This window comes from Drosophila virilis, chromosome X, assembly GCF_030788295.1.
Source record: "Drosophila virilis strain 15010-1051.87 chromosome X, Dvir_AGI_RSII-ME, whole genome shotgun sequence".
Lineage (NCBI taxonomy): Eukaryota > Metazoa > Arthropoda > Insecta > Diptera > Drosophilidae > Drosophila > Drosophila virilis.
In genome coordinates, this window is record NC_091543.1 from 28,475,502 (window position 1) to 28,498,019 (window position 22,518).

Consider the following 22,518-nt stretch of genomic DNA (forward strand, 5'->3'; position numbering starts at 1 on the left):
ATATGTACACAGTATGTCTATATATATGCATACTGTTATATACCTAGAGTAATAGACAGAGCTGTAGACTTATACATATACATAATATGCCATATAAACACGTTATAATAATGGGTTTAGTTTAGAATAGTTGTAAACACAGCTGTTCACATTGGTTCGCTCGTTTGAATTTCTTATTGAATTTGAATTTGAAGCTTAGTTTTAAATACCTTTAGAGTACAACAACAATAAATGATATGGTACAAAGGCATATATTATGTATATATACGAGTATATTATATATTTTTAAAACAGACAGAGCGAGTTAGTTAGTTGTTAAAAAGAATTAGACAAATAGACAGAGAGAAAGAGACAGACAGTTAGAAAAATAAAAAGACAGATAGATAGATAGATAGGTAGATAGACAGATAGACAGATAGAGAGAGAGAGATAGAGAGAATTTATGAAAAGAACAAAAAGAAAACAAACAACGTTCTTGAACAACATCGAGGTACAAAACATCAACAGGTAAAATACAACAAACACACACACGCTCAAAATGACACACACACAAAGAAAATAAGAGATATAAATAGAAATAAATTTTAAGTTTAGTAAATTCCCTGGCACAAAAGAAAATTGAAGAATGCTGAGTGCAAAGCAGGAGAACTAAAACTCTTTTACAAATAATTCTTTTAAGTTTCCTTACAATTTTCTAAGGTTTCATTACCTATAACAATAATAATTTAAATATTTAACGCTTAGCTACCTTCTTCGCGTAACTTAAGAACGAGTATTTTCTGTTATTTGTTAGCAAGCTTCTGGCTTCTGGACGCGAGGGTATTCAATCCACACATTGATTCTAACTCAATAGTTATTACCGTTACTCGTTGCTTGTGAATTATTTCTGCTACTCGCTTTCTTGTGTAGCCGTTTTTAGCATCACTCGTTACTTTACATTTTCTAGTTTGATCACATCACTCGTTACATTATTATTTCTAGCCAAGTTTCATCACTTGTTATTTTACTTTTGCTAGCTCAGTCACTTTACGTGCTTCTTTCTTTGTGGTTATAAGCAGCGTCTCGTTACTCGTTACTTTTCTAACTGTTCTTAGGTGAGTCTCATCTTTCGTTACTTTATTATTTCTATCTGGGTCACTTCCCTCGTTTCATTCTTTAGTGCTTTGAGCTGATTCTCGTCACTCGTCACTTTACTATTTCTCGCTCGCTCCCTTCGTCTCTGTTTTGAGCTGAATCGCGTCACTCGCAACTTTAATCTTTCTATCTCAGTCACGTTACTCGCAACCTTCTTCACGGATTAAGCTTAGTCTCTTCACTCTTTACTTTATTATTTTTAAGTAAGTCTCGTCACTCGATTTTTTTCATGGTTTCTTCATGAATTGTGCAAGCTCACGTCACTCGTTATGTTCTGTTCTTGGGTGAGGTTTGACTTTCGTTGCATTACTATTTCTAACTAAGTCACTTAACTTGTGTCTTTCCTTACTACTTTGTGCTGATTCCTGTCACTCGTTACTTTACTATTTCTAGCTCACCACCCGTCACTAGTTACATTCTTAACGGTTTGAGCCAAGTCTCGTTTCTCTTTACTGTTTTTAACTGTTTCTAGCTTGGTATTGTTACTTATTACTTTACTTTGTCTACCTCGGGTACATGACGCGTTACTTTCTTGACGGTATTTAGCAGAGTTTTGTCACTTGTTTCTTTACTATTTCTAGCTAAGTCTCGTCACTCGCTGCTTTTGTGACTGTTATTAACTGAGTCTCGTCACTCAATACTTCCTTTTAGCTGTTTCTAGCTCGGTCTCGTCACTTTTCACTTTTGCTTCAGCGTTTCTAGCTGCCACTCTTCGTTACTCGTTACATTCTTCACTCTATTTAGCTCACCTGTAACAATTTACTTTTTATTTTTAATTTGAATAATATTTGAACTAATAAGAATGCAATTTATTGAAAATTTGAAAAAAATGAAATGCTAAGACAACGAAAATCATATACAGTACATACATACAGACATACATACATATATATAAATATGTATTATTGAAAATTTCACATAGAATATAACGAAAATAAATACATTTAGCTTATGGAAAAATAGAACACACATTTACCATTTACATAAACGAACAACGAACGAACGATTTATGTAAAAGCGTTCCACATTTAGATAATACATAGATACATCAGAAAAAAATACATTGATATGTATACGAGTGTATGTGTGTGTGTGAATGTGTGTGTATGTGTATAGCATCAATGTTGTTAATTTTTTTGATTTTGTTTTTTCTTTTTTTTGCATTTGTTGCTGTTTGCTTGTTGAACGAAACTGATTCGTTTATTTTTTGTTTGTTTTTTTTTTTTTGTTTTCATTATGTAACTTAAAAAACACCAAAAGCGCTTTAGTACGATATTCTTGTTTATATTTAATGCATTTTATAGATAATATTTATGTTTTGTTGTTTTTTTTTTTTATTAATTGCACAACGTTCAGGGAACATGTTTGGTTTTTACTGGACCCCTCTTGTTTTCTAGGTTGAATTGATGGGAAAGTTGTCATAGTAAATATACTAAGCAAAATGGCTGCTGATTCTTCTTTTTGTTCTTCTAAGCATTTCTTTAATGTTTTTTTTTCTTTTTTTTTTAATTTTTTGGTATGTCTTGATTTGGATTATTATAATATAGTATGTAAAAGCACAACACACAGTTTGACACATTGAAATATTTTAATAGATACGAGTATATAGTTAATTAAATAGATAGACAGAGAGCGAGAGAGAGAGAGAAAGAGAGAGATAATGAAGGAAAAAAAGAGACAGAAAGAGCTTAGAGCGAGATAGCGAGGCAGAGCAGAGAGCGTGTAAGACAAAGACAGCAAGTAGCAAAAATTACATACATTATTATACTTATATCTATAAAATATTTGCAAAGTATTTAAAATAGAAAAATTAAATGAAAGAAAAACTAACTTAAACATTTGACTAGTAAAAAATATGCAAAGTATTTTTTTTTTTGGTTTTCCAGAAGATTTCTTTGGCAAGAAAGCATATTTAACAAGTATAAAAACAAAACGTCAATTCAAATTTTGGGATGGTTCTCAACTCGGGTATGATCCAAATTTATGTGCAGTCAATTTTGTTTATTCGGTTTAAAGTAAATTTTGTTATTTGAAATCCTTTTTTTGTGGCTTCTTTTTTTGAATTTTGATAATTTTGTTAGGGATTTTTGGTTTTATACGGTTTTTGGTATTTATAAAGCGCAAAATCTAAAATTTTTACTGTTTTTGGTATTTTTGGTATTTTTAATGTTAATGTGAGAGTAGGTTCTTTAAAAGTATATATATAAATACTATTAAACATGCCATATACAAGTTAATAAAGCTACAAGTTACAGTAAATATTTAAATATGTATATATATATATATATATATACATTTATAAATATATAATAGTGTGTACGTGTGTGTGTGTTTGTGTGTGTATGTGTGTGCGTATGAGTAAAGCTTAAGTGTATTAAAATTATTAAAAAATATTTAATAAGGGTTTTTACATTAAATAAATTAAGAAAGTATAAGAAATTTAAGGACAAGTTCGCAACAAACTTCATAATTTGATTGAGAGAAACTAGCTGAACATATTTAAGACTAGTCCAAAATCGATCTAAGATAACGAACAGGGGCAATGAGGAAACTTTTCAGAGACGACAAATAAAAAGCAGCCCCTACCAATTGGAAATGGATGATAAAAGGGAATAATGCAGTGTTTTTTCCGATCCGAATAGGTAAAAGACGCGTCTTTTAAGACAAAGCCTTCAACTATGGCCTACACACCTTTCTTTATGCCACATTTAAGCTCTTTAAAAGTCACAAGGAGCGAAGTACAAACAACGAAGTTATTCAGGAAATAATTTACCATAGTGGACAGAGATCAGCCCTCGAGTCCTGACTACGCTTACTTTAGGAAAACTACCCTTCCGTATTTAATGAATACTATTACTGTTGCATAATTATCGAGTTAATTGAAGACTTTAGCGTTTGTCACATCCCTCGTTAGTTTACTATTTCTAGTTCATTCACGTTACTTTACTTGGTGTCGCCGCGAAAGGCTAAGTTTCGTCACTCGTTACTTTACTATTTCTAGCTAAGTTTTGTCACCTGTTTTTACCTGTTTTACCGTTTATATCTGGGTCACGTCACGCTAATTTCCTAACAGTTTTAAGCTGAGTCTCGTCACTCGTTACTTGTTTTGAGCTAAGTAACGGCACTCGTTACATTTCTATTTCGAACTTACTCTGGTCAAATGCTTGCATTTTCAAGGCTTTGAGCTGCAAGGCGAATGACACTTTAGGCCCCAAAATCGAATGCAAATGAAATTGAGTTATCTGCATTCAAGTCCTTAACATTTTCATTTTCGATTGGAGGCTTTTGGCTTTTGGCCCACTGGTCAAGAGTCCAGTGGACCACTAACTTAGAAAGCAAACGCTGCCAACTACTGCGACTATTACATATGCACACACATATATATTTATAAGTATATGTATGCAGTGTATACATATGTAGTACTCATCTATGTGTGATGTGGCAATGTTGCGTGATTTGGCTTTTAGGCAACCTTTTGCCATAGGTTTCCATTAGGCAAATTGCAGTGCGGAGCGTTTGCCCAAGGATTTGTGGTTACATTTTTATTATTTTTTTTTTTTTTTGTCGAGTTTGGGGCATTTGGTTGTCGCCACAAACGAAATGCGGCACAATATTCAATAAGGCTGCAAACTGGGTCACATGTGTGTGTGTGTGTGTGTGTGTGTGTGTGTATGCATGTGTGGTCGAAAAGCCACTTGTATCACATTACGCAGGCCAAGCATTCGCATCTTCAACCAGATGCCTCTCTCACACTTTCCCAATTGCTTGCCAATCGAAGAGAGACGGCAAGAGCGATAGAGGGAGAGAGAGTGCGAGTCGCAACGCACAAGTCTCATTTAGACGCATGTCGTTGAACCGTTGCAAGTTCAATGCGCCACCTTTTTGGCTAATGGAATCATTATCAGAGCCACAGACGACAGCCGCTTGCTGGGAGTCTCTTTCTCCTGCGCTCAATGAATTTAATGTCCTGACTGCTTTCTGTCAGTCAGCGTCCAGACCAGCCCACGCGCCGCACCCGCCGCACCCGCTGCAGCCGCCGCCGTCGCCGTCACTGAGCTGCATCAACCATTCCCGCCAACGTCCAGGCCTCCATGTCAACGTCTGCGTCATCGTCTTGCGACTTTTCGTCGTCGCCATAATAATAATCAAATATCGATCGATGTGCGTCTGGTTTTGGTTTTTTGGGTTCTTGGCACGACAATTTTCGACGGTCGTCGGCCTTCTCATGCACATATATATATATATAAATATATATACATGTCAGGGCAAAGGTCTTATCATTTTGTCACGCAATGTGTAACACATTGAAGCAGACATCCGTTTATATGACAGGGTCTGTTCATGCTGCCTTAAGGTTCGATTCGTTTAATTGGTCTTCCACACAGCCAAGAAACCAGGTGAGATGAATGCAATGGTTGGCATTCGAAGTAACTTAAGCTTTCTTCCTTGAAGGTTTTCATATTTTCAAACGAACTTTTTTTCTTTAAACGAAACATTTGTTTCGCTTCGGATGTTTGGAGCAACTGATTTGATTTAAGGTTCAATCGAACCAGCTCACGAGCTTTTGGATTGAACATTTTATTAAAATATCAAAGTCAAAATTCTTGATATGCTTTCAAAGCAACTCTGCCAAATATAACGGCTACTCTAAAATGACGTTAGTATTGCAATTCTGAGTGGTATTTTTTAATGCCTTTCGTGAACGGAAGTGGTACTACTTTTTCGGATTTTTAAGTCCTTATCTCGAAAGAAAGCGTAATTTTTGTAATATTTCGGTAACCATTTTCTCTTAAAATAACCAATTAAGTCATATAAGGGTATTACTAAGCTATATATTTATCAATAAATATATGAAAAAAAAGCAAAAGTAATTGTTTATTTTCCGATTAATATGGAAAAGTGTACACTCTGATGCTATAATAAATTTCTCCACTATATATCTAGTATACACTACAATAGGCGTACGTCCGTTCATCAGCATGTTTATCATTTAATTCAAATATTATTGTAAAACTTTTAGTTGCTATAAGCGTATAGGGTATCTATTTGTCGTCCATCTAACTTGCATTTGCCTCTTATTGGTTTCTTTTTTTTTAGTTTTATTCGTTTTGTGTTGGAATTTTACTTAGCTACATTTTGGTTGGGCTTTGCTGCCATTTTTTCCGTTTTTCTTTTTTTGCTTCTTTTAGTTTTTGCTGCATTGTTTGTTGCACCCTTAAAGCTGACGCTTTGCAGTGCAGTTTGTTGGTTTTGCCATTTTTAATATAAAATCGCATTTTTAATGAAACCCGTTGCGCGGCCTTTGAGCAGCTGCCACCTGCCCAGTATATCCCGCTCTGCCATATGCCCGGGGCGCCACCAATCTCCTATTCCGCCACAGCAAAACAGCCGCCAAAATAGATGCAATAGATGACGCATGTGACGCATGTGGCAAGAGGAGACGCACACACACACACACGAGAGAGAGAGAGAGAGAGAGAGAGAGAGAGAGAGGGAGAGAGAGAGAGAGAGAGAGAGAGAGAGAGAGAGAGAGAGAGAGAGAGACGGCACAGCAGATAGCAAAGGATTACATTTTGTTTGTGGGGGCCGGCGTGCGGGGCTTGCAGAAGCCGTTAGAGCGGAAGCGACTATTTGAAATATTTTTTCGTAATATTTTTGCTCAAATTATTATGTATTGTTATAATTTTTTGCTGCCGTTTTTTTGTGAGTCAACGACGGCGACGACGGCGACGGCGAATAGCAATGCAAACACACAACAATAATACCAACCCACACACACACACACACCCACAAACACACATTGCAGCTGCTCATATGGATGTGCAGCGGCCGCGCGCAAAAGTATGCAAGCATATTTTCAATGCTCGCTTTTTCGGGCCTTCACTTGACTGTGTGTGCGTGTGCCTGTGCGTGTGTGTGTGTTTGTTTTGCTAGCAGTGTTTTGTAATATTTTTTGTTTTAATATACGTATGTATATTATTTTTTTGTGTGCCGCTTGACGTTTTGGCTACGGGGGTCTCGTCTGTTGTGGGCTGCGCTTTTGGCTGATTTTTAATAAAAATAAAATACACACAGACACGGAAACAGACACACACGCACAGAGGCAGCTTCGTGCTGCGCAGCAAATGCAAACAGCTAAAGTAGTCGAAGAATACAAAAAAAAAAAAACGCAGTCGAAACAAAAGTCAGACATTAAATGCAGCAAGTGGCGTATCGAGCGGCGGCAGCAGACAGCAGAGCTGGAGCTGGAGCTGAGCCGCACGGGCTTAAAGGAATTGAGTATTTTGCAACGCGCTGGCCAAGAACTTGAAGCGCCACAGCAAGCAGATGCAGAAGAAGATGTGTGCGCCCAAAAGCACGCAACGAAATTATAAAAGGAAGCTTTTAATTTCTGAAGCTGAGCTGGCCCATTAGATTGAATTGAAGCGCAAGCTATGCCAGTTGGGCTTTAAATAGATCTGGCAACGCTTTAGTTATTGCTAAAATATCAATATTTAAGGCGAACAACAACACTTAGACTTATTTAAATATGTTGTTAATTAATTGAAAGACGCGATCTGGCCACAGCCTTGAAATTTCACATTCAAGAAGATTAAGTGGTAAATTATGTTATTAAAATATTTACTTAATTTGGCAACACTGTTACGACTTTTTCAATTGCAACCCTTCGGAAACGGGAAATCGAACTGAAAAAACCATTTAGCTTATGAATTGAGAAAACTGTTTGTGACTCAAGAAAATCTGTTCATAAGGACAACAATTACAGGACTATATATGAGAGAATTATAGGTTAATCGGTTAAATAGGGACAGCTTTCTTTCCTTTCCACTTTCCTTATTCACAGATAAAAAATATGAGTAAGTCTATTTTTTACCTAATGAAAACGTCCTGTCTACATGCAACTGATCTTGGCTTCAACAGGGAAGTTAATCAAAAAGTCTCAATGATTTATTATTTCCAATAATTATCGATTTGTGCAATTGCCACTGACACTGACATGCCACGCCTGAGACAGAGCCCACTTTAAGCCTCAGGCAAGCACTCGGTTAGGCTGCGCTATTAGCTGCTTTATGACGAAACTTCTGCCGTGCCCGGCGCAGAAAAAATTGCGTGAACCCATCGTTAGCCCCGGGACCCCGTACCCCAAGACCGCTTCAAACGCATTCAGTGGCCCATGGGGCTGCGCCCAAAAAAATATACAAAAATTAAAAAAAGAAACCACTTGAAAAACTTTGCAATCAACGCGGCGCACTGATTACAATGCCCGAGCAGCGCTGCCGATGTCGACGTCAGCGCAGGACGAGCGATGGGTTAGAGGGCGGGGCAAGGGGTGTACCTGCATAAATGTGCAATGTGCGTGGAGTTGGCAGTAGTCAAAGTGCGGGCACACACACACAAACACACACACGCACACGCACACACAGACATACAATGCAATATATTTTCGCTTTGGCATTTGTTGCGTTTCGAGATGTTTGCTTGCACTGTAATTTAGCAGTGTGTGTTGTGTGTGTGTGTGTGTGAGTGTGATTGACAGTTGCCCCATTGATAAGGGCATGCGCTGATGGTGGCAAGGGAGAGTTGGGGGAGGGGAGGGTGGTGTGGCTGCTGCGAGTGAGTCGTTTCATATTTTTTATAATTAAAATGCCGGCTGCCTAAATGCAGTCAAAAGTTATGCGAGTCCGAAAAAAAGTAAGCAACAACAAAAAAAAAGCCACAAAAAAATGATACGCATACGCAGCTAAACAACAACAGAGAATGGCGGTGGGGGGAGAGGGGAGGTATGAACGACGACGATGACGCTGCATAAAATGCAAGCCCAGCGACAGTTGAGAGGCGGCCCAAAGGTATGCTACGAAAAAATATTGCATAAAAGCTACAGCAACAACAAGAAGAAGAACAGCAACAACAACAACAATAACGACGACGACGACGACGACGACGCAGGCAGCGGGCAGGCAAATGAAAATGTGAAGGCGATGATGTAGAAGGAGAAGGAGAAGCTGCATAAGCACAAAAGTGCTGCGAATGAGCCGCAGCAGCAGCTGCACGCTAGGGAGCGAGAGAGAGATAGAGAGAGAGAGACAAAGAGAAAGAGAGAGAGAGTGCGGGGGGCGCAGCAAGTCAGACACGCGGGTAAGTGAGTGAGTGGAAGAGGCTTACACAGAGAAAACAGAAAAATAAAAATAAAAAAAAAAGATATTTGTTTCAAAATTAAATACGCACGTGTACATGTGTATGTATGTGTGACTGCAGTAGCTATGTGTGTATGTGTGTGTGTGTGTGTGCGCGCTTCAGGTAAAATGAATGCAAAGCGTAAAAGAAAGCAAAAGTTGTTGCTGTGTTGATTTTGTCTCTTTGCGCTTATGTGCCGTTATTATTTTTATTATTCTTATAATTTCTAGACGTTCCCATGCACAAGGGGAAGCGAGCGCAGGGCAAAGAACAGCAACAAAAACGAAAGCAAAAACAAAAACCAAAAAAAAGGAAAGTGTAAAAGCAAAAGTATTTGTGCTGCGGCTGGCTCAGGTCTGCCGCAATGCCAAGAGTCGAAGCGGCAAATTGCATGTGACACACGCACACACACACACACACACGCACGCTCACAGTAAGGGCAGCCATTTGCATATGTATGCGTGCGTGTGTCAGCGTCAATGTCCGACAACGACTCCAGACGCGCGTGTGTGTTGCCTGCTACCTTTTTATGTGAGCATTCTTTTACTTTTTTGTTTGCAATTTATTTTTGGTTTTTGTTTTTTAGATAAAATTTTATTTGAATTTATGCACATCTGCATATGTGTGTGTGTGTGTGCGTGTGTGTGTGTGGCACGAATGCGCTACGTAAAGTTTTTGAGACATAAGAGGCTTTAGCTGAAGTTTGTCGCTTTAGACTTCCGCAAAGAAGTTTATCGATGTTCGATAACAAAGCACTTATCGATACATTTTGAGTTCGATATTGCTGGATATAGTTAGAAAAACGGTATGCCAATTGCCATATATGCAAATTCAATAGTCACATCACATATTTATCGTTATCGATAACTGGCGAACGTTTGTAGCGCCCTCTATCGGCTTGACTAGTCGCATCTGTCGTGTGGTTCGACTTTCTGACTGCATTTTTAGCAGCTTGCAACGTTCGTTGCGTTGCGTTGGGCTCGCGCACACAGGACGTTATCCTCTGTGTGTTTCGTGCAGCATTCGCCCCTGCCCCTTGCCCCTTGCCCCTTGCTCCAAGCTTGGCTGAATGTGCGTCGCTTAAATTCGTCAAGCGTTGCAACAAAGTGCGTTTTGTACTTTTTCTTTGCACTGGCGACGTCGTCATCGTTGACGTTGTTGACGAGAGCACGGCGAAAAAAAATACATGTGGAAGAGGATTCGCAGCACACACACACACACACACACACACACACACACACACACACACAACACGCATACGCAGGAGCAGAGCCAAGAAATATAATAAAAACGACAGCAGCGACTATTTGTTGTTTTTGTTTTTGCTGCTTGTTCGCAAAAAAGGGCAGAAGCGTCGACATTTCAGCAATGAGGAGGGTTTGAAAAGGGGGTTGGGGGGTACCGAAAAAGGAACAACATAAACACAAAAATAGGGGAAAAACAAAAAAATGTAATGTGAAAATATATATTTGCCGGAAGCTAAATGTTTTACCAGTTTTTATGCAGTCGGCGCTGCGCTGCTTACGTTATCCTTCAAAATCGCAAGTACAGTTGCGTTCGCTGCGCCTAAATGCGAGCTTCAAGCGTTTCCACTTGCTTCCAAAATGTTCAAATTGGAAATAATAAACGAAGAAAAACCCGGCAAGCAGCTGCTTTTATTCAAAGACTCGAATTTCCATGTCGGCAAATCAATAGAACTATTCAAATTGAAATATTGTAATGTGTTTTATTTAATTATTTTCATGTTTGTTTACTTTTCTTTTTCGGCATTTTTTCCATGTTTGCATTTTGTATTGTTGCGCAATTGTGTAATAAATTATGTGCATGGGCTGCTTGCCAAAAAAAAAAGAACAAACAAAAAATGCGAAGCACGAAACGACAAAACGTTGCAAGGGCCCAAATATGAATGTTCAACACATGTGCGACTCTCTATGCGCTTCTCACAAGGCAAACTGAGGTTAGGTTAAGCTAGAATTTAAATGAAAAAAAAATATATAACGTGTATATATCACAGTTCAGCTGGAACAGTCAGGTTTGAGAGCCGTGTTAAGTAAATGGTCATGGGAGCTATGATCTAACGTATTGCATCTGGCATTGAAATTGTTATGTTTATTTTAATGCCAGATGCAAAAAAGTTTACAAAAGTTTTAAATAAATTTTAAAACACACTTGAATTAGCTTCAAGGATTCGTACAGCAACCAGTTGTTCGTCTTTCTGTGCCAGAGCATAGGGTTCATGCCAAATTGGATCAGGTAGAGCTGGCTGGTGCCGGCCATATTGAAAATTATGGTGTCGTTAACATGCAACTGCAACTGCCACGAACAACAAGAAGTGGAAGAAGCAGCGGGGTCGTAGTAAAAAATTAAATTAAAATAGAAAACAAACTCAACATGGTCAGCAAATAAATAAAAAATGGGCAGGCCAAAAAACATGGCCAAAGCAAAATAGAAGCGAATTGCAAGCGGAAATTGCTAGCAATGTTGTGCGAGTGTGCATATATATATATATATAAATATATATATATATATATATGTGTGTGTGTGTGTGTGTGTGTGAATGTGTGTAAAGTAACAAAATCCGCTTGCCTCACAGAAAATAAAAAGAAGAAAAAAAACTACATTAAGAACCAATGCAAACTAAACTGAAACCTAAAAGGAATATACAAAAAATAGGAAGAAAATAGAAAAAGAAATGGCATTTAGCTGTGCGTAAACTTATTGCACAGAGTGTTTACTGTAGAGTGTGCATATATATATATATATATATAGATATATACATGTAAGTATATTGTATATTGTGTAACTATACAGACATGTGTGTGTGTGTGTGTGATAGAGATAGCAAATTACGTATACGAGTAAACGAGTAAACGAGTGTGTGAAAGAGAGCGCACTACACATGGAAACACAACAACAACAACAAATAAAGTAAAAATATATATATATGTAGATATATAGACGTATACAAAGAGAACTTCAACTGAACAACTAACATTAAAAATATATATATATATATATATCTTATTTGCTTATGGTATTTAATAATTTTTTGTTGGTTATGTAAGCTTTACTTGTTAAAAAATATTTTGTTTTGTATATACGAGTATTAATTGAAAAAAAGAAAGTATATAAATATATTGGATATATGTATATATGTATAGGTTAAATATATATATATATATAAATATATATAAATATATATATATATATATATATATATATATATATATGTATATACGATTATATATATATAAGTATATATGTATAGATTTATATGTATATATATAGGTATATATAGGTATATAAATTCATAGACAAAGAACACGACGAAGAGCAAAAACATGTGTTGAGTTTTTTGATTTGTTTTCTTTGCTTAGATTTGGTAATGTTTTTTTTTTTTTTTTGGTATTTAATTCTGGATACATAATATAATTTTGATATATATAAATATGCAATGTATATAAATGGCAGGTATATAAACGACAGACAGAGAGAGAGAGAGAGAGAGAGAGTGGTGGGGGCGGGGGGGAGATAGAGCAAATTGAATACGTATTATTGTGTTGAAGTTAAAAGTTTAACAGAAATGTTGAGTATTTTGAATATTGACTTTTAAATTGAGGGAAAAGAGATAGTTAAAGAGAGGGAGGAAGAGAGAGTGAGAGAGAGAGAGACGGGGGGAACAGACAGAGCGTGTAGCCATAAAGGAGATGTATTATGTGGGTACTAATTACGTATTCAGTTTAGATAGTTAGCATTCTATCCAGATGGTAAGGTCAATTTTTGGCTCAGATTGCTCTGAGAGAGAGAGAGAGAGACAGAGAGATTGTCAATACGAATTTGTTTGTTTGTCTTTTGTTTTGATTTATTTATTTTTTTTTTTGAAGACCTATCGAAGCAGCAAAAGCATTCACTGAATGGATTTGGAAAGGGGTTAGGGGTTACGGGTTACGGAATATGTTTTCGTCTGGTCTGTGTGAGACGGGGGCTTTCGGGCTTTTGGGTATTGGGGTTGTGGGGCTTTGGCTGGATGGCTGGGTTTTGCTGGAGATTCGGTTATTCAACACTTACCGACTCGTGCGAGGCGCGGTAGTCAAGGTCGCCGCCCAGTCCGCCGCCAGCTGATGCCGAACGAGGTTGCATGTGTCTACTGTGACTGCTGTTATCATCCTCACTGCAATCGATCTCTTTCTTGAGGCTCTGCAAAGACGAAAATTGAATTGATTATTAATATATAATTTGAAGCTTTAAGTGTGAAAAGAAGTTGCCTAAGAAATACTGTAAAACAAGTGCCTGAAATAACTAACAAAATTATTTCTTAACTACTTCTAAGGCGTCTGCAAGCAGCGCTTTAAGCAACATAAAGTGAAATATATAAAGGTTACAGCAAAAAGCTGTCATTAATAACTAATCAATGTGCATTTAACAGCATGAGCTTAACAGAATAAACTCAACATTTTGAGGTTAACAGTGTCGGTAATAAATAGTCTAACATTGTATCAATAATGGCATAATGTTGAGAATTTACAGCGTAATGTTAACAGATTCACTTTAACAGTATGTTGATAACAAAGGGAAGTAAAGAGAAGCAAGTATTTAACAGTAGATTCAAACAGCTAATAATCAAAGTTAACAGTATGAAGTTGACAGTGTATCAGCATCAGAGTATAGTTAACAGAGCACCGTTTGAAGCTTAACATTAACAGCGTTAAATGAACAGTTTAAACAGTCTGTTGATAACAGAGTGAAGCAAAGAGAGTTAGGAGAACAGCAAGTTTTCTTGTTTGCAAGCAATTCAAATAGACTTGTTGACTTGGTTTTAAACAATTTAAATGCACAGATTCGGAATGTTAAGCACAAATAGGTAGGCCACGTTAACCTGGCTAGAGGCTAGCTGGGCGATGACTTACCAATGGCACCGATTGCACTGGCAAGAGACCGGCTACGGAGCCGGGATTCAATAGGCTGCTGGAGCGCCCCTCGGCGACGTTGCTGCCGTCGCGGGATGAACGCGACGCTGGACGCCCCGACTGTGCCATCGATAGACTTAGATCGGAGGCGCCGGCGCCGGGCGTGGAGCGGGCCGATTCCATAGCGGCGGCTGCGGCGGCAGCTGCTGCCGCGGCTGCTGCCGCCGACGATGAGGGCATGGTCATCAGCGGCGATGGTATAACGGTGGAGCCCGTGGAGAGATCGACGCCGCCGCTGCTCATCTTCATGTTGAGGCCCATATCGTTGCTGCTATTGTCCGCCTCATCGTCATCGTCCAGATCCATTTCGTCGTCGTAATCGTCGTCGAGCACTTCGGTCTTGGGCTGCAGACCGCCGACAACAACGCCGCCTGGCGAGTGCAGCAGCGTCTCATGCGCCGCCGGCAGCTCCACATCATCATCCTCGTCGTCGTCCTCATCCTCGTCCTCACCATGCGCTCGCCGCGCCCTATGATGCGCAATGCGTTGCGCAATATCACGCGCTGCTGCTGCGGCGGCAGCCGCACTGGAGCGATCGACAACAACCACATGCTCGTCCGAATCATCCATATCATTGTCATTGTCGTTCGGCTCATCCTCATCGTCATCATCGTCGACGGCCACGACATGGCTGCTCGGCTCGGGTGCTGCGTTTGCGGCGCAGTCGCCGTTGCTGCCGCTGGGCGAACCTGCGGTTGAGGAGGAGCATGTGGCCTTCATTTGGTTGTTGCTGCTGCTGTTATTGTTGTTGTTGTTGTTGTTGTTGCTGTTGCTGCTGTTGTTGTTGTTGTTGCTGCTGTTGTTGTTGCTATTGCTGCCGCTGTTGTTGTTGTTGTTGTTATTGTTGTTGTTGTTGTTGCTGTGGCTACTCGCGGCGCTCTCTGGCGGCATAGCTTGTGGGTCAGCGGACGCAACGGCGGGTCTTTGATAGAGATCTAGCGGCATAGGTGTTTCCTCCTCCAGCTCCTCCTCCAGCAGCTCTTCCTCCTCCTCCTCATCATCATCATCATCCTCATCGTCATCATCCTCCAGCAGCTCAATGGCCGCTGTGCTGCTGCTCGCTGGCCGCTTCGGCGGCGTTGGGCTGCAGCGTTCGCTTGCCTCACGCTTTGACGCCGACGTCGCCGACGTCGACGCCGACGCCGACGCCTCAGTCGCTGAGGTTGCTGGCGTTGAGCCCGATGCGGCTGTTGTTGCTGTGGTTGTTGTTGTTGCCGTTGTGGCTGCTGTTGTTGTTGACGCTGCTGCTGCAGCCGCTGCTGCTGCCGCTGCTGCTGCCGCTGCTGCTGTACTGCTGCTTGTAGAGGCAGCTGCTGTCGCTGTGTTGTCCGCAGCTGCTGCCGCTGCCGACGCTGCTGCTGCTGCTGCGGCTGCTGCTGCGGCTGCTGCTGTTGTAGTTGCCGCTGTTGTCGCGGTTGTTGAGCTGGGAGCGGACGCTGCTGCTGTGGCATCCAGGGCCGCTGCCGCTGGACTATCGGCCGCCTTGCTGGCGCCTGCGCCGCCGCTGGCCTGCGAATGGGGACGCAGTCGATCCGGTTCCCGTTCGGGCTCCCGCAGCGTTGTATTCTGATTTGTCATCTCGGCTAGGCCTTTAACCTGTCGGAAGGACATCCGATTAGGGTCAACTGGATCTAATTGGGCCCACAAGTGGGCCAGTACTCACCTTGAGTGATTCGGCTGTCTTGAGCAGCGCTGGCAACTGACAATATTGCACGTTCACTTCGCCCTTGTACATGAATTCAACTAGAGTTTGCAGCTCGGCAAAACGGACGTCCTTCAGTATCACAATTGGATGTGGATCGGAGTGCTGCAGAAACAGGCTCTGGAAATACGAGGAGCAGGCCGAGAGGACCACCTGTAATGCAAAAAAAAATTAAAGAAAATTGAGTAAAACATATTTTTATTCAAAATAAATTAAGTACGCACTTGCGATCGATTTGACTGGTAAAGTTCAAAGTAAATATAAATTAGTCTAATAATGTTGATTGTAAATGAAAACTTGACAGGTAAGGGTCATTGTAAATGAAAGTTAGAATGATAAAGTTTATTGTAAATATACATATTTTATTAGCAAAGTTCGTTGTTAATGAAAATTTGAGTAATAAAGTTCATTGTCAATGAAAATTGGACTGGTTAAGCTTATTGTTCATTGCAAATTCAAATGTGACTGGTGAAGTTCATTGTAAATACAAATGTAACTGATAAAGTTCATTGTAAAATAACAATTGTATTGTAATCAATTGTAAGTGAATATTTGACTAATAAAGTTCATTTTAAATAAAAGTTTGACTAGTAATGTTCATTGTCAAAGAACATGTGACTGATGTGATTAATTGGTCTTTAAATTAACAATTGCCATTATTTTGCCAATAATATAGTTTATATACTTTTATACTTCTACGACTTATATACTTGTCGCAAAACTTATCCCATACTAATTTCGGAATTTAACAAAACTATACAAAACTTTCCTCTCCTTTAAAATAAAGGCTCATCCAGCTTTCTCAACTCGTTACATAATATCATGAAACATTATCTTATTTCGCCCTAAACTGGAAATGTACTCGAATTACGAATGTAAAATTAACTTGCGGATATAAAAATGAATACTATTTAAGTTATGACTTATTCTCAAGGTTTTGGCATCGTAATTTTCAAAATGGCATTGCAAATGCTTAAGTTCAGTTGCAGCATTCACATAAAAATAAACCACCTGCTTAAATGATCTTCTGAGCATAAGTTAAGGTTTATCGATAGAGTATATCGATTGGACATTAGAAAGCAACTCGAATGCTGGCACCCAACTGCAAGGCGCGTCTATGTGAGCTCCACTTGCTGGAATGGGGAGGGGAGGTAAACATTTATTAGATTTACGATCAGCGTGGGGCAACACGGCTCCGCTTTGAAGATGCAGCCACAACTGAGGCCAACTGGTCAACTGGCTGCGATGGCTGCGGGCGTCAAGGCGTGAACACGCCACCAATGACAATGCGCTGCCAGCAACTGGCGGCAACTGGAATGGGAGCAACGGCAACGGCAACGGCAACTGCTGCAACTGCAACACTTGCAACACTTGCAACAACAGCAACAACAATCTGGCCGCATATCTGTCGATTTTTATGTGCGCTTGCACGCCTTGGGGTATGCAATGGAGCTGGGGCAGCAGCTCGCAGGGGATGCAGCAACAGGCGTTGCGTAGCAGAGTTTCGGGCAGGGGTGGGGTGCGGTGGGCTGTCTGATGGGGCATGTTGTAAATTTTCATGGCTTGGCAAATTGAAAAGGCGTCGGCCTCGCATTTCGCATATAGATTCGGCCGACTGCCTAATGAGCTTTTGGCTGTTGGCCGCTGGCCACGTTTGGGCAGATGCCGGCCTGTGAGATCCAGTTGCTATGCCGTACCCCTTCCTTCCACTCTCCCTCTCTCCCTCTCTCCCTCTCTCTGGCTCTCCCGCACCGACCTCATGCCAGGGCCTGTCACGCGCCCCGTTTGCACGAGAATTTATTTAAAAAAATGCAATCGGCGCGCACACGCCCCCAAACGCAAAAGCCTGAACCAAAATGAGCGCTAATAAATTCACGCGCATATTAGTGGGGCGCATCGGGTTTGGGGCAGCGGCTTGGGCCCGTATCTTTCGCTCTCTGCACAGAAAAAAGAAAAGAGTCTACGAGTCTGGCATTAAGAAAATCGAATTTCCTGATTACAACAGGCAGCAGGCAGCAGACAGCACCTGGGAGCTGTGGAAGGAGGCGCTGTCCAAGCGGCGCAAATTGGCAACACTTTTAATTGAACGCCGCTGCAGACGTCGCTGCAACAGCAACTGCTGCTGCTGCTGCTGCTGCTGCTGCTGTTATTATTAACATTGCGGGCATAACGCCCCCAAAGCTAATGAACGCCAGAGGCTTTGATTTCTAACGCCAGGCGCAGTTAGAAAATGTTGCATGTAATTTGCAGCCAAATAGTCAACAACATAAATTGCAATAGATTACGTGTGCATAAAGAGGTAGGATCGGGTGCTTGGAGGGGGGGATGTCAAGTATTGCTTATAGATTGCGTGTCTATATGTGGGCGTTGCCACACTTTCCCATTTCGGTTCATATACAAATCGTCAACAAATTTAAATGAAATTACAAAAGGCAACCAACGCCTCAGAGCTGCACGTAAAATCAAAGCAAATTAACTGGAACGGGAATGGGAATGGGAAAGGGAACGGGAACTGGTACAGGAACTGTAATTGGATCTGGCTACTGCAACTGCCAGCAGTTTTTATGTGTGTGTGTGTGTGTGTGTGTGTGTACGCACAACCATAAATCAATGTGGGAAACTGTTCCAAGGGCAGCTGCTGTCGGCCTTTAACTAGCCAGGCGCTAGCCAGACAAATTTTGAGCCAGACTCTAAGCCGTTTACTGCTACTGCAACTGCTGCTGCTGCTGCTGCTACTGCTACTGCTTCTGCTACTGTTACTGGGGCATTGCCAGAAATTGGTTTAGAGAAAAATTCCTGTGTATAGCACGATGTTAAAACTAACTAACTAATGTATACTAACAGGCATAGACTAAATTAAAGCTAGAAATTAAAGCTATATCGATTAGATAATTAAAATATAAATAGCTATAAAATTAAAAAGAAATTATAAACAAATTTAAAAAAAATAAAAATAAATATATAAATAAGAAGTCGAAAAAAAACTCTTTTAGTTACTCCGTTTTACATTTGACAACACAGCAGAACACAGTAGAAAGCGTTTTGCAACACTAAAAACTAAATTACTTTTTGCCTGCGCTGTGGCTTTTCATTAAATTTAATTAGATTTCAATAAATTTAAAAAACTTGAATCAATTTATGTGCATTTCTCACGATTAAATGTTGTTTACTTTCATTTGTCTTCATATTTCTTACGAAAATAAAATAAAAGATGAACTAAATTATTACAAAAGAAAAAATTTGTATAAGAGTGCGCCAATTTGGTTTATTTAAGCAAAAAATATATAGTTAAATCTGTGATAAAAATTAATGCAAATAAGTAAAAGTAAATTGATAAAAATAAATGAAAGCAACGTAAAGAAAACAAATTAAACTAAGCCGGACAATTCCAAGCTAAGATCGTTCAAATAATTTAAATGCTACGAGCGTAAAAAGCCACAGCCACAAGGCTGCGCTCACAATTGCAGGTTTAGAAGAAATCAATAACAAATCAAATATGCTGCAATTTGTGCAATAATTACAAGAATATTTGCCAAAGAGTAAACCGAATGCAAATTACAGAAATTAGCGCACATTACAAGTGCGGGAGAGCAGCCTTCAAGAGGCAAGAAATACCCTATAAAAAATATAATAATAATAATAATAGTAATACTAATATTAACAACAACAAAAACAATAACAACTAGGCAAGAAGAAAAGCTAATAACCATGTCTGCCACAGCCGCAAATTGTGCGGATCAGCCCGAGGAGCAGCCGAAACCTGGCTCGGCACAAGGCGGGGCCACAGGTGGGTGCAGTTCGGTGCAGTTCGGTGGCGGTTGTTGGGGCAGTAGCGCAGGCAGCATCAAAAGGCTGCAACTGCAGCTGCAGCTTAAATTATATTAAGACATAAATGTGGCCAGATCAGAGGCGAGCGGTAAGCGGCATGCGGCATGTGGCATGGGGCATGGGGCATAGACTGTGCAGTGCACTTGGCAGTTGCAAGTTGGCGGTGGCCCTCTGCTGGGCACAGAGCACAGAAATAGCAACAGCAACAACAATGTAAAGTGCCGCAAGCGGCAAGGCAAAATTGCTGCAACAACAACCAAAACAACAACAACAACGGCAAAATCTATGCACACACATATATATAACGCAGGCGATATGCAAACATAATAATTTGCATATTTCGCCGCAGTGTTTTGGCGACCCAACTCGGCTCTGATGGTGGTCAAGAAGCAGCAGCAACAACAACAACAACAACCGGAATACTTTCAGGGAGTGGCCATAATAGAAATGTTAACCTTTTGCAACAGCGCCTCAGCGACCCGTCGTCTCTTTTTTCTCTCTTGTGTTCAAACTTTTGCTGGCAGAGTCGTCACACCTTTATAGTAAATGCTCACCCCTCCACACTCCACACTCCACCCTCCCAGCCCGAATCAGCCCCTCAGCCTTTGCATTGTTTCACTTTTTGCAGTTTGAGCGTCATGTGGCAATCGGTGCCTGTCAAACTGCGTGACTCACAAACATACATATATATATATGTATATATAATAAATACTACAGTCAGAGATATATTCGGGATCTGTGTAAGATATGGTGCACAACCAATTTCCTGTCTATAGCTTTAACAATCTACGTAATATGATAAAAAAAAGGCTATCGATATCGATTCTTATCGATTTTTCCGATAAACGTGGCGATGATTCGAAATAACTTTAAAAATTAAAAAAAATAATTCAGGAACAAATAGTTTGTTGTTCTCAAATACAAATTTTTTAAACTTTGAAATTCTATTTGAAAATCGTTCGAAGAGGAATGAAATATATTAAATGTCTTGGCCATAACTCAACGATTCTAAAATGTCTTTTAAATCTAAAACTAATTGACACAAAATAAAACTTAGAAAGCCCTTCATAGCATAAAATGAATATAATATCTGGACCATAGTTCGAAGGTACTTATAAATCTTTCATAACAAAAACTAATTAATAAATATTCCTGAAATGCATAGAATTTTTCAAAAGAATGCCTCAACATGAAAAGAAACTTCTCCATAGAATTGAAAAAATATAAAATAATATTAATATATATAAAAAAAATAAACATGATATTTGGGGAAAAAGTTCAAAGATGCTTTAAGTTCAAAATTCAAATACATTCAAGTTCAAATAATTGCAATTCTCTAGTAATCTAATCTGAATAATTCGAAAACTTATCCATATGGTACCTATGTATGTATATTACATAATATAAAAATATTTATGATCTGTAATTGATTGTTGTATCCAATATTCTAGCCGAGAGTGTAACAAAAGCTTTGCAGTTAACTTGTTTGGCCTTTGACGCTGATTAATGGCCAAATGGAGAAGTTTGGCAGGAAAAAATGGCTAAAATAAAAACTGCAGAAAAGCCCAAATAAAAATATGGCATTTCTAATTTAACAACTGCGCTTCAAATAAAAATTGCGTTTTTTGCCGACTGCTGCTATTTAATTATTTTCTTAGAGCTCATTTCAGAGGCGGCGGCAGCGGCGGCGGCGGCGTCGGCGTCGGTGACTGCGACTGCGACGCAGACGTCAGCGGGGGCACAGAGAGCGGGCAGCAAGCACACATCACATGTTGACCTTGATATTCGCATTCGCAGCGGAACCAACTTTGTGTGCAAGCGTCTGTGTGCCTATGTATGCGTGCGTGTGTGGCTGCCTGCCTGACTGTGTGTGTGTGTGTGTATGTGTGTGCGAAGCGGCGTGCAAAGCATTAAGCAAAAGCAAGCGCGTCAGCGTCAGCGCACGCAACGCAGCAGCTGAGAGCTTTAACGCCGTTTGTCGTTAGTGTAGCGTGCGAAACGACAGCAGCAGCAGCCAGGGCGGAGGCAGCGGCAGAGAAGGAGGAGATGGCAAAAGGCAAGGGCGCAGCGCGTTTGTAAAACCTGCGAGTGCGCGGGTGTATGTGTGTGTGTGTGTGTGCATGTGTGAGCAATGCGCATGAGAACCAGCGGGCGGCGTTAGGAGGGGAGGCGCGCACAAAATGTGAATTGCAAAAACGCAGGAAAAAATAAATAAATAAAATTAAAAATTATCTCATCAAATGTGGCAACTGTTTATTTTAAGTATTCTTTTTGTGCTTGCGGATTTTGGGTGCGTTAATTCTGTACACTTGAGCGTTGATTATGGTCATTATGATTTAGTTAATTAGCCAAATGCAAGCGGCAACAAACCACAAATCATAAATAAATGAATTCCATTTGTCATCAAACATCTTGGAACGCCTTTAAACTCATATTTGGTTGTTTTCTATCTTCCTCTCCCTCTCCCTCGCCACCTCTCACACTCTGTCTCTGTCTCTCTCTCTCTTTTCTGTTGACTGATTGCACGACGCCGCCGGACGTCGGACGAGTTGCGCTAATGCGACGATGACCTTGGAATTAGAGTCCAAACAAAATTAGTGTGGCGAAAACAAAAAAAAACAACAACAACAAAAGCCGAAGCAAGTGAACAGAAACCGACAACAAAATCTATACTTGTGAGGGAAGTCTCCAACAAGTAGAGACAACGTTTGA

General features: G+C 40.1%; 1 protein-coding gene across 13 annotated transcripts in view; it reads right to left on the reverse strand.

Moving 5' to 3' along the window:
• mamo (maternal gene required for meiosis) overlaps positions 1-22,518 on the reverse strand; it is a 185,282-nt gene that overhangs the window by 26,205 nt on the left and 136,559 nt on the right. For all 13 annotated transcript variants that reach the window (XM_070211302.1, XM_070211304.1, XM_070211301.1 and 10 more), the window contains 3 exons: positions 15,940-16,131; positions 14,217-15,872; positions 13,378-13,506 (listed from right to left, as the gene is read on the reverse strand). In XM_070211302.1, the coding sequence (XP_070067403.1) occupies positions 13,378-13,506; positions 14,217-15,872; positions 15,940-16,131 (1,977 nt within the window). The remainder of the gene's footprint in view (positions 1-13,377; positions 13,507-14,216; positions 15,873-15,939; positions 16,132-22,518) is intronic.